We start from the raw sequence: 12,643 nt of genomic DNA on the forward strand, positions 1-12,643 counted from the left end.
AAGTCAGAAAAAGACATAGAGAATCATGGAATAAATTTGTTTCTAATTTAGAACATGATTTATATAAAATAAGACCCAATGTATATAAGATTTTGAAACACCTAAATGCAGATACCAAAGAAAACATAAAATTAAACACTGAATTGAAATTAGAAGAATTTCTAAATTACTACACAGAACTGTGGACAGACAAATATTTTAAAAAAGACAACTGGCAAACAATTAACGGAAATGAAAAGGAAATAACTAATGAAGAATTAGAAATCAGCCTGAAAGAAACAAGAAACGGAAAATCACCTGGAGAAGATAAGCTAGGTTCAGAACTATATAAATACACAGGAACAAGATTCAAAGGAAGATTCTTATTATTTTTAAATAAAATTTACTCAACTGGTATCCCCCCCCCCCCATTAGAATGGAAAAAAAAGCAATTGTGATTCCAATCTTTAAGAAAGGTAATAGAGATGACCCTAAAAACTATAGAGGTATCAGTATACTAAATTCCTGTTACAAAATATATAGCAGAATCTTAAATAACAAACTAATGAAATATTCCAAAAACTTTATTCTAGAGGTACAGAATGGATTTAGAAAAGGACGATCATGCATAGACCCAGCCTTTTGCCTAAATGATGATGAGATAATTAATAATAGAGAAAAGAAGAGAATATAATTTAGAAACACATATTGCATTTATTGACTTTGAAAAAGCATTTGACAAAGCTAAAAGAAACATATTATTTAGCATATTAAAAGAAAGACAAATACCAAATAATATCCTAAAAGCTATCACAAGTATATATGAAAATAATCAAATACAAATAAGATTAAATCACGAGCTATCATATACAAGAGAGATAAACCAAGGAGTCTGACAGGGATGTCCCCTCTCAGCAACTCTTTTTAATATCTACTTAAATGAAATAATAATAAAATGGAGTAAAAATTTACACCAAGGAATTAAACTTTCACCTACAGTTAACTTAAACACTCTCCTCTTTGCATACAACCAAATAATAATTACAAGTTCTGAAGATAACTTACAGAAAGCTATTTTAGATCTAAATGAGATATCCAAAGATTATGGTATGATAATATCAACGGAAAAATCAAAAACTAAGGCCTTTAAAGGACAAGATCCAGCAAGAACTAAAATAGTATTAGATAACAAGATCTTAGAACAGGTGAATTCATTTAACTACCTAGGATGTATGATCACTTATGAAAAAGATATAAGCATAAAAATTGCAAAATATTTAAAAATAACAGGAGTAATTAACTCTATATTTATACCAAACCTAGTTCAAAAACAAACCAGGCTAAAAGTATACAATACATTAGCCTTACCGGTCTTAATGTATGGAAGTAAAATCTGGACAATAAAACAAAAAGACAAACAAAGATTAACAACAGCAGAAATGAAGTTTATGAGAAAAACTGCAAAGTATACCCTATTTGATCACAAAAGAAACGAAGATATTATGAAAGAATTAAACCAAGAACCAGTAATAGAAAAAATTAAAAAATATAAACATAAATGGATGGAACACGTTCAAAGAATGAAAACAGAAAGATTACCAAAACAAGCCTTAAAGTACAAGCCATTAGGAAAAAGAAAACCAGGACATCCTCTTAAACGATTCAACGATGACTTCTAAGGCCAGAACAGGCCATGCTAGGCCTAAATCCTTGATATGTATGATGATGATGATGAGATAATATTTTAAAGACTGATCTTTAAAATCAGTGATTTAAACACTCTGGCTGCATGTTTGCCTATGATCTCATATTTTGTTTTCAATATAGGCCAGTTTGTGTGTCATCAGTAGTTGTTAAGATCTTGGAGATATTAGTTAGGTACCATATACAATATTGGGCAGATGAGGGTAATGTTATCTGTGAGAGTCGACATGGATTTGTGAAGGGGCGCTGTTGTTTTAGTAATATGCTAGCCTTTTATAATAAAGTTACAAGAGCAGTAGATGAGGGAAAGGCATATACTGCCATTTTCTTGGATTTAGCGAAACCATTAGACAGGGTGCCACATGATAAGCTGGTATTTAAGTTGCAGCACATGGATTTAGATGTCAGGTTGGTCAACTGGATTTGACAGGATTGGCTGTCCGATAGGTATCAGAGAGTTGTGTATGGTGGGGCAGTTTGAAGGAGGCAGAGGGTTACAAGTGGAGTCTCATAGGGCTCAGTACTGGGACCTATGTTGTTTAACCTTTATATCAATAACATTGTCAGTGGATTGCAGGGGGATATTCAGTTGTTTACGATGATGCAAAGCTGGGAAGGGTTATAAATAGTTGTGCAGATGTGGTAGTCCTGCAGGAGGATTTGAATAAGCTAGACAGATGGACAAATGAATGGGGGGGGTGTCGGTTTAATGCAGCAAAATGTAAGGTCTTGAGGTTTGGGACACATCAATAGGATGCTGCATACTCTATTGGAGGAGCTATACTGGAGGAAGTAGGGAAGACATGAATCTGGGGTTGATGATTGATAGAAACCTGAAATTCATGGGACATATTGCAAAGGTGGTGAAGGTAACACAGTGGATTGCTGCAATAAGGAGAAGATACGCTGACCTGCAGAGATAAAAGAGTTATCATTCCATTGTATTATACCCTGATCAGACCACACTTAGACTATTGTTCTCAGATTTGGTCCCTCCCCAGGATTTGAAGGGGATAAATTAACTGTGGAAAGGGTGCAAAGGTGGATAACAAAGACAGTTTCAGGACTGTACAGTGTTAGTTATGAGGATCGGCTGAGGGAATGTGGGCCGCAGAGTTTAGTGGATAGAAGAAGAAGAGGTGATATGATTGAGACTTTTAAACTGTTGAGAGGTTGTTACAGGGTTGACACTGGGGAGTTCGTTCGCATGGTTGAACAACGGGAAGGAGTGATGACAAGGGGCCAACCCTGGAAGTTACGAAAGGAAACTGTGAGCAAGAGGGTGAGGAGTGGTTTCTTTGCATGGAGGGTGGTTGAACCATGGAATGCATTGCCTGGTAGAGTGGTGAGAGTGAGAACGATCAATGAGTTTAAGGAGTGGTATGATTGACTTTGTGTTTCCTAGGAGGGACCTTGCACGATGAGTCTTGATAGACTTGTGTTTCCTAGGAAAGACCTCCTGCGATGAGTCCTTTGACTTTTTGGAGGCCTAAATAATAATAATAATAGTAATATGTTATTTCTCTTTGCTGTTTCTTTTTATTAACATCACTCTTCATAGTATTACTTCATTTTGGCATAAAGTACAGTACTGTATTAATAAAGGGATTCACAAATTTGAAAGAAGACAGTGAAAACATAGAGCATCATATTACAAAGCCACTCTTTGAGAAAAAGAGTGGCTTTGTAACACTTAAAGAAAAGAACTTGTAAACCTGGTAATTCATATAGTCTGAGCTCATAAAGCAGGAAATGCCTGTATATGACTGTCTTTATTAGTCTGTGATACATTGGTATTTACTATTATTTATTAATGACAAGTGATCATTTTCATGCATGTTTTCAGTTCTAATGCTTATGGCATGTTATGTCTTGAATCGGTCTTATGAAGAAAGTCAGTTTCTTCTGTGCCATTCTAAACAGATGAGGATAAAGACATTCAAATTTATCACTCTCAATATAATAAACTCTTAGGTCGACCTACAGTGGGTTAAAATTGCCTCCGAAACATTGGTGGATGTACAGTGCCAGTGATGTCATATGATGCAGCAACAACTGAGAAAGCAATCAATGGATCATTTAGGTTACATTTTTAGAATCAATATAAAGAAATTACATACTTTGGAAAGTTAAAAAATCTGTAATAATTCTTTCTCAGCTTTCCAAACTTTCCGGCTTTCTGCATTTCATCATTGGTGTGCAATCAGTGATATTTCATCATTGGTATGCAATCAGTGATATTCCATCATTGGTATGAAATAACCTAATTGACATTGTGTACCTTTTAGGTTATGGTTTTGAGATTAATTGGTTACTTCACGATATGTCTGAATGCTCTTGGAAGATAAAATGAAGCATGTGTGTGATCTTCTCTTATTAGTTATATTCCATTATGACAAAATGATAGTGATAATGAACAAAACAGACATGTGTAATGACAAACATACCCCGATAGGCATGATAATTAAGATAAAAATACAAATAATTATTATGATATAAATAAATAGCAAGTAAACTTACTCCGTTTTGATTTTTTACTCTTCATCCAAAAATTCTCACTCATCAGAGATGAGAAGATGAGCCTACTTTGTAGTTTCTTTCAGATTTTACCACTGACACTTTAAAAACCATGAAAACTTTTCACTAAATCTAACTGAATATAAAGCCATCTAACTATATTTCAGTACATATAGTTATATAGCTAAATATAACTAAATATTTTTACTTTTTAACACGTAGTCACAGCAGGGGAAGGACTTTATTTATGTTTATTATACTCAGTCATAAACATTCAGTACTATTTACTACAGGATAGTTTCCTTTTCTGTCATCATGGTAACATTCCTCTCTGATGTGGTCGTGGTGCTGGCTATATTAAAGTATGTAGTTGTAGTTTGGGGATATGGACATTGATATCATTTGTTGAGTAAATGCATTTTGCTATAATGATTCTTTGGACTGGACTTCATTTCTTTGCAATTGTGAGCCTAAAATAGCATTGCTATTATGAGGCTTTGGTCAGTACTTACTAGTAGTTGGCAAATTCACTAAAATGGTGTGTGCTGTAATGCAAGGTGAAGTTAAACACCTTGAAACACCATAGAAAAAAAAGGTGCAGATTTATGAAGGTGAATTAATCAGAAAAAAGCTTATTTAAATTGGAGAGGAGATAATGAAGAATTTCTGTATTGATTTGGGGATTAATTGCTTGAATATTAAGAGTTTGTTTTAAAATTGGAATACTGTGAGTGGTTGTGCTATTTATAATACATGATGGAAAACTCACATGGAAAATTTTGATATTTTATTGTACATTTCCTGCCTATGCTCATAGGTATTTTTCAGTACACAAATGGAGCAGCAATTAAAAAGTTAATAGGAAATTCTAAAAGTGCCACCATAATAGCTAAAGTAAGATAAAAATGGTCAACATTTTACTAACTTGAGACAAAAAATTGTGTGTGTGTGTGTGTGTGTGTGTGTGTGTGTGTGTGTGTGTGTACTTATAATTAAAATTTGGAAATATTAGTAGATACAAAAAGTACTATTTTCCATAAAGGAGATATATGTATACCATCAGAGCTATTTAAATTTGGGAAATGGAACAAAGTTTCGAAAGTTTCTTTACAGAAATCAGCATTGATGAAGGATTCCAGAATAAGAGACAAGAATCCTTCAGAAGACTTTGTGCCCCCTAGTAGAGATGAGATGTTCATCAAGCCTCAACTGTTCAGGCTGATGGTACTTGATGTAAGACTATGTGCTTTGCTATGAATAAAATCATATTTTCCTTTGTCCATAATAAGATAAGCCACAGGAGAAAGGAATCTGGTAAACACCTGGGAAAACCAAGAGGAGGAAGCTTGTTCGAGAAGATGAGAGAAAGGAAGATTTTTTTTTTGACATCACAAAATGCCACAAAAATGTTCAGAGGTTTCAAAATCTTTGCAATTCATTCAAAAATTCATTGCACATAAGGAAGAGGAATATGAATGATACCCTTTGAGCAGAAGAGGCAGAAATTCAATAGCTGAAGAATGCTTTATTGAGGAAGACTTTACTGGTGCCATTTGATAAGAAAGTTGACCTATGTGTTGCAATTCTTTCTTTGGAAGTTTGTCTGAAGAACAGGATTTTCATTTGAAATTTCTGTCTTGTATTTTTATTATTAAATATTAGGAGATCGCATGTATGCATATCTCTCAAAAAGTAATTGTTAGATAAGGCTGGGAGCAGATGTAGTTATTATTATTCAGGCCTACATGGAGTCAAAAGACTCATCGCGGGAGGTCCTTCCTAGGAAACACAAAGTCTATCAAGACTCATTGTGAGAGGTCCCTCCTAGAAAATGCAGTCTATCACAGCACTTCCCAAACTGTGGGCTGCGGCCCCCTTGGGGGCCGTAGGTTTTTGAGGAGGCCGTGAAATAAAGAAAACAAATTTAAAATGTTTTAAGACTAAGTAGGTTTTTTATTTTAAAATAAACGTATTTAACTATTATTATTTATTTTTTGTTATTTTTTATATTTTAATGGAAAAATTCACACATTGGTGTCGGATCACAAACTTTGCTTCCTGCGTATTTCGGCGTTTAATGAATGTTAGTAAATATTGCTTATTCATATGTTTCATTTCAAAGCAGTGGTTAATTGTATTTATTTCGAATGCTCTCCAGAGAAGCTCCAAATCTTCCTGTCCCTTTCATCATGCGTTCGTAATCAGTGACTGTTGATATTGACTTTATATACATATCAAAACTCATTTTATATTATCGCTGTCATCCGAGCTAGTTTTCCATTACCAATAAAAGTTTTGCATATACTTCACACATGAAAAAAAGCTTAAACAAGCTCATGTGGGGAGATAGTAACTCGCTTGCAGTGGTAAACAACACACCCTCCCTAACAGCTACTATACTTCAGAGGCAATAAAAACAAGTACTTTTATTATGCCAGTGAATAAGGTATGAGGATTCTGTGTAATATATTTCTCAACAAATAGTGCAATTAGAGACAACTGGGATAAAAACACACAAATTAATGAATCACATGTCCCCTCATACAGAAACTATGCTGTATAGACTGAAACAAAACCATATGTTGCATGGGCAAACACAGTATCTAACTAAAAACTATTGTTATTAATTAGATGTGTGTGAGTTCGATTTCCCAAGGCAGCAATAAAATTCGTAAAAGTGTTAAAACTAATTAAAACTAAGTAATATAATATATATATAATGAATGTTATGGCAGTTTCACATATGGAATTCGGTTGAAGAGAGTTAGCATTTCAACTAAATTGTCAGCTATGCTTTTATCTTTCTGTTGCGCGATCTTTTGTTAATACCGCACCAATCATATGCACGTTTTAATTAACCTGCCTTTGCTGTCTGTTTCGCGTTAGGCTTAATTACCGTAAAGGGAGAAAAGTCACAAAAGAGAAAAATGTTCCTGGTCCGGGGATTCCCTCATTCAGGTAATATTCACTAATTTCATATTATCAGTCTGCGGTGTGCCAGTATCGGTAAGTGGTGATATTATTTGATCTATTCTACGTTAAAAAATTTAACCCTGAGATGGATAAGTGGCTGATAAAAAATAAAAAAAAATTCACGCGAACAATCAGAAGAAGCAGAAACAGACTCAAAAAAAGGACAGTATTTCATATTTTACCAGAACCGCCCGCATCGTCTTCAGAACCAAACGGTAAGAGGCAAAAAATGTAATATATGCATTTGATTTTTGCAATATTCTCTGTGTATGTTTTGTATTGAATATAAATACAATAAATATTATAATAATATATCTCTCTATTACGATTTTTTTTCGAGGGGGGCCATGAAATATTTTAATTTTTGAAAAGGGGGCCCTGACATCCAGAAGTTTGGGAAGCACTGGTCTATCATACCACTTCTTAAACTGACCGTTCTCGTTCTCACAACTCTATTAGGCAATGCGTTCCATGGTTCAACTCCTCCATGCAAAGAAACCACTCCTCACCCTCTTGCTCACAGTTTCCTTTCGTAACTTCCAGGGATGACCCCTTGTCATCGCTCCTTCCTGCTGTTCAACCATGGTGGTTACATGATTGTCACCCCAGTGTCAACCCTGTAACCACCTCTCAACAGTTTAAAAGTCTCAATCATATCATCTCTCCTTCTATCCACCAACTCTGCAGTCCACATTCCCTCAGTCGATCCTCATAACTAATGTTATACAGTCCTGAAACCATCTTTGTTATCCGCATCTGTATCCTTTCCACAGTTAATTTATCCCCTTCAAATCCTGGGGAGGGACCAAATCTGAGAGTAATAGTCTAAGTGTGGTCTGATCAGGGTCTTATACAACGGAATGATAACTCTTTTATCTCTGCAGGTCAGAGTCCTTCTCATTATTGCAGAAATCCTCTGTGTTACCTTCACCACCTTTGCAATATGTCCCCCTAAATTTCAGGTTTCTATCAATCATCAACCCCAGATCTCATGTCTCCCCTACTTCCTCCAGTATAGCTCCTCCAATAGAGTATGCAGCATCCTATCGATGTGCCCCAAACCTCAAGACCTTACATTTTGCTGCATTAAACCGACACCCTCCATTCATTTGCCCATCTATCTAGCTTATTGAAATGCTCTTGCAGGGCTACCATGCCTGTACTATTACTAATAATCCTTCCCAGCTTCACATCATCCATAAACAACTGAATATCGAAATGCAATCCACTGATGATGATGTCATTGCTATAATGGTTAAACAATATAATTCCCAGTATTGAGCCCTGTGGGACCCCACTTGTAACCCTCTACCTCCTTGAAACTGCTCCACCATACACAACTCTCTGATACCTATCGGACATCCAATCCTGAATCCAGTTGACCAACTTGACATCTAAACCCATGTGCTGCAACTTAAATATCAGCTTATCATGTGGCACCCTGTCTAATGGTTTCGCTAAATCCAAGAAAATGGCAGTATATGCCTTTCCCTCATCTACTGCTCTTGTAACTTTATTATAAAAGGCTAGCATATTACTAAAACAAGAGTGCCCCTTCACTAATCCGTGTTGACTCTCACAGATAACATTACCCTCATTTTCCCAATGCTGCGTACATCCCTAACTAATTTCTCCAAGATCTTAACAACTACTGATGACACACAAACTGGCCTACAATTAGACACTTCCAGTCTGCTTTTACCCTTATGCAATGGCACTACCTTCCTTCCATTCCCTGGGCACCTTTCCCATAGCTAGACTTTCATTGAAAAGGCAGGTCAAAGGAGCTGTCAGTTCTTTAGCACATTCTCTCAAACCTTGTGGTGAAATACCATCCAGTCCCACATCTTTACTGACATCCAGAGTACTCAGTATTTGGAACATGCTCTCCTCCTACACCTCTAAAAATCGCACCTGCCCTATCCCTCTAGTATTAAAATTGACTCCTCCAGGATGAAATACTCCAATAAAGTGTTCATTGAACAATTCCACTATGTCCTCTGCATCAGTCACTCTTTTCCCATTTTTATCCCACAATGTCAATCTTCCGCAGTCATTTCTCCTCCTACTAGCCACATAGCTAAAAAATTCCCTAGGATTTTCTTTGGATCTTAGGGTCAGTCTCTTCTCATATTCTAGTTTCGCATTCCTTACCATACTAGTCACTCTGCTGGCTTTTGTCTTATATTCTTCATGCATCTGCTCTTCACCTGTCTCCTTATATTTCTTCCATAACCTCTTTTTCATATGCAGTTCCTGTTTAATATTGTTTGTCATCCACTTTACTCCAAATTATGTCCTCTTCTTCACTTGTGGAATACAGCTTACTATTGCTGCTAACAAATATTCCTTCACAATTTCCCAAGCAGTAATGATATCCTGGCCTTCCAATTCCTCCCTCCATGAAACTTCCCCGAGTTGATGTCTAAGACTATTATAATCACCTGCCTTATAATTCCACATAAGTTCCTGTCTGTTTGATACTCCTGCATGTCTATTCATCTTCCAAGTCAAAACTACACGGTCACTCTCTCCAGCTGGTGGGAGAGATGTCATCTCATTTGTTATCAACTCTTCTGATGCTATGACCAAATCCAAAACTCTTGAACCTCTTTTTCCCTCTATTACATGTTGCCTAAGACATTTGTCCCTCAAGAATTCTAGAAATTCCATTCTCTTATTGCTACATGCATCTTTCTCTTCCCAATTTATATTGCTGTAGTTAAAATCTCCCATAACAATCATTATTCTTGCACTTGCCAAGCTCAACTGTCTAAATATCTCCTGGTCCCGACCCCTCTCTGCTCCTTGGTTTGTAGCAACCCCCCCCCCCCCCACTAAATATCTTGTCTTGCCCACCTCTACCTTCATACCATATGCTTTCAAAATCATTGGTGTCTCCCTGCTTTCCAAAGCCTCCGCTCTTAGAGGACATGAGTCGTCACTTATCATAAGCAGTACTCCACCACCACGCTTTCCATTCCTATCCTGCCAAAAAATGCTGTATCCTACTACTTCTTTTCCTGTTATTATATCCTCTTTTGTCAACTACGTCTCACTGATCCCAATAATCTTTGGTCAGGCTGATGCTATCAGCTCCACCTATTCCTCTCCTTTGTTCCATATACTCCTGGCATTAGTATAAAGCATAAAAAGTTATAAGACATTTCAAGGATTGTTATAAACATTAGAAGTCCTACTAATATTAATATCGACTTGATCATTTGCTTTGTAAAGGCAAAGTTTGGAAATTAGTAATTCTACATTGCTTTTTTATTTTTATTTATTTAGGGAGGCTGGACAGGTTTGATGTGGACGTGTTACAAAGGTCATACACAGACAGCTAGTTTACTATTGGAAAGAGGAGCATCAGCCAATGTGTATGATAAGAATCATGCATCCTGTTTAGTTTGGGCAGCTGGAAGAGGCCATAAAGACATAGTACATATACTCCTGAGCCATGGTGCAAAAGTCAATTCTGGAGATAAAGTATAAATACATTTTAGAGATTTACAAAAAAAAAAAAAAAAAAAAATAACTTATTTCATTTTATTTTATTCATTTGTTTTTATTATGAGTGATATGTATATTGTCATCCACAGTTACTGTATTGTTACTTAGTGAAACAGACTGACATTTCAATTTGGAATGGATTCACATCACTAAATGAGAATTTTTAAACAGTTTTGTGTTTTTATAAATGAATAGTAAAATTGTAATATAAATTGTATTCAATTATCCTTTCCTTATAAGAGGAAAGGAAATTAAGAAACAATAGTTTAAATATTATATTTTCAGGTCAGTTTAAATTATCTGTCTAAAAATATATGGTAGGGTCATTCATATGAAATAATCATATTAAAAATGAAATTTAAGCTGCATACTTTTGTTTAATCCTTTATCTCACTGAGAGCAAACAAAGTTTGCGCCTGAAATTATCTTCAGGACTGAATATAGTGTTGTACTATCTTACCTGGGTAAGTAGTACAACACCATGCAACTCGTAGCAAAGGTGGAGCAAGCTACCAACACTCCTATCCCAGTATCTCCCATAATGCAAAACACATCTCCTTGTGGATATGTATACTGTTATGCATTAAGGGATTGGCCACTACCCAGACTAGTTTCGACCTTTACTGTGGTCTCTTCAGTGGAAGCCAGGCCCAGAGTTGGAGATATCAGGCAGAAGCAAGGTCATCCTTACCTATAGGAGTTGCCAAAAGGTTTGCCACCTTTTTTTATTAAATTACTCTGGATTTAGAGAAAGATGTTGAAAGTTTATTTTTCACTAGGTTAGACTATAATAAATTCAGTTTAATCCTTTATCCCATTGAGAGCAAACAAAGTTTGTGCCTGAAAATATCTTCAGGACTGAATATAGTGTTGTACTGTCTTACCTGGGTAAGTAGTACAACACCAGGCAACTCATAGCAAAGGTGGAGCAAGCTACCAACACTCCTATCCCAGTATCTCTTATAATACCAATAATCCCAACTGTTATGCATTAAGGGATTGGCCACTAGCCAGACTAGTTTCGACCTTTATTGAGATCTCTTCAGTGGGAGCCAGGCCCAGAGTTGGAGATACCAGGCAGAAGCAGTAGCAAGGTCATCCTTACCTATAGGAGTTGCCAAAAGGTTTGCCACCTTTTTTTTATTAAATTACTTTGGATTTAGAGAAAGTATACACATATCTACAAGGAGATGTGTTTTGCATTATGGGAGATACTGGGATAGGAGTGTTGGTAGCTAGCTCCACCTTTGCTATGAGTTGCCTGGTGTTGTACTACTTACCCAGGTAAGATAGTACAACACTATATTCAGTCCTGAAGATATGTGCAAACTTTGTTTGCTCTCACTGGGATAAAGGATTAAACTAAATTTATTATAGTCTAACCTAGTGAAAAATAAACTTTCAACATCTTTCTCTAAATCCAGAGTAATTTAATAAAAAAAGGTGGCAAATCTTTTGGCAAATCTCCTATAGGTAAGGATGACCTTGCTACTGCTTCTGCCTGGTATCTCCAACTCTGGGCCTGGCTCCCACTGAAGATACCTCAGTAAAGGTCGAAACTAGTCTGGGTAGTGGCCAATCCCTTAATGCATAACAGTATACATATCCACAAGGAGATGTGTTTTGCATTACGGGAGATACTGGGATAGGAGTGTTGGTAGCTTGCTCCACCTTTGCTACGAGTTGCCTGGTGTTGTACTACTTACCCAGGTAAGATAGTACAACACTATATTCAGTCCTGAAGATATTTTCACGCACAAACTTTGTTCGCTCTCACTGGGATAAAGGATTAAACTAAATTTATTATAGTCTAACCTAGTGAAAAATAAACTTTCAGCATACTTTTGTAGTTTGATGAAAATGGGTTATTTGGTTTCCATATCCTAAAGATAGAAAATGCACACACACAGCTTGGAAAGAAGTCGATGGACCACCCCTCATGAGCAAGGTGCATCAT

The 12,643-nt window shown here is 36.1% G+C and overlaps 1 protein-coding gene across 2 annotated transcripts in view; it reads left to right on the top strand.

Annotated features, from left to right (window-relative positions):
- Arms (Ankyrin repeat-rich membrane spanning) overlaps window positions 1–12,643 on the top strand; it is a 640,210-nt gene that overhangs the window by 112,232 nt on the left and 515,335 nt on the right. For both annotated transcript variants that reach the window (XM_090402051.1, XM_090402052.1), the window contains exon 5: window positions 10,465–10,662. In XM_090402051.1, the coding sequence (XP_090258177.1) occupies window positions 10,465–10,662 (198 nt within the window). The remainder of the gene's footprint in view (window positions 1–10,464; window positions 10,663–12,643) is intronic.

Source organism: Typopeltis vanoorti, chromosome 12 (assembly GCF_054136105.1).
Source record: "Typopeltis vanoorti isolate ZY-2024b chromosome 12, IOZ_Tvanoo_1.0, whole genome shotgun sequence".
Classification (NCBI taxonomy): Eukaryota; Metazoa; Arthropoda; class Arachnida; order Uropygi; family Thelyphonidae; genus Typopeltis; species Typopeltis vanoorti.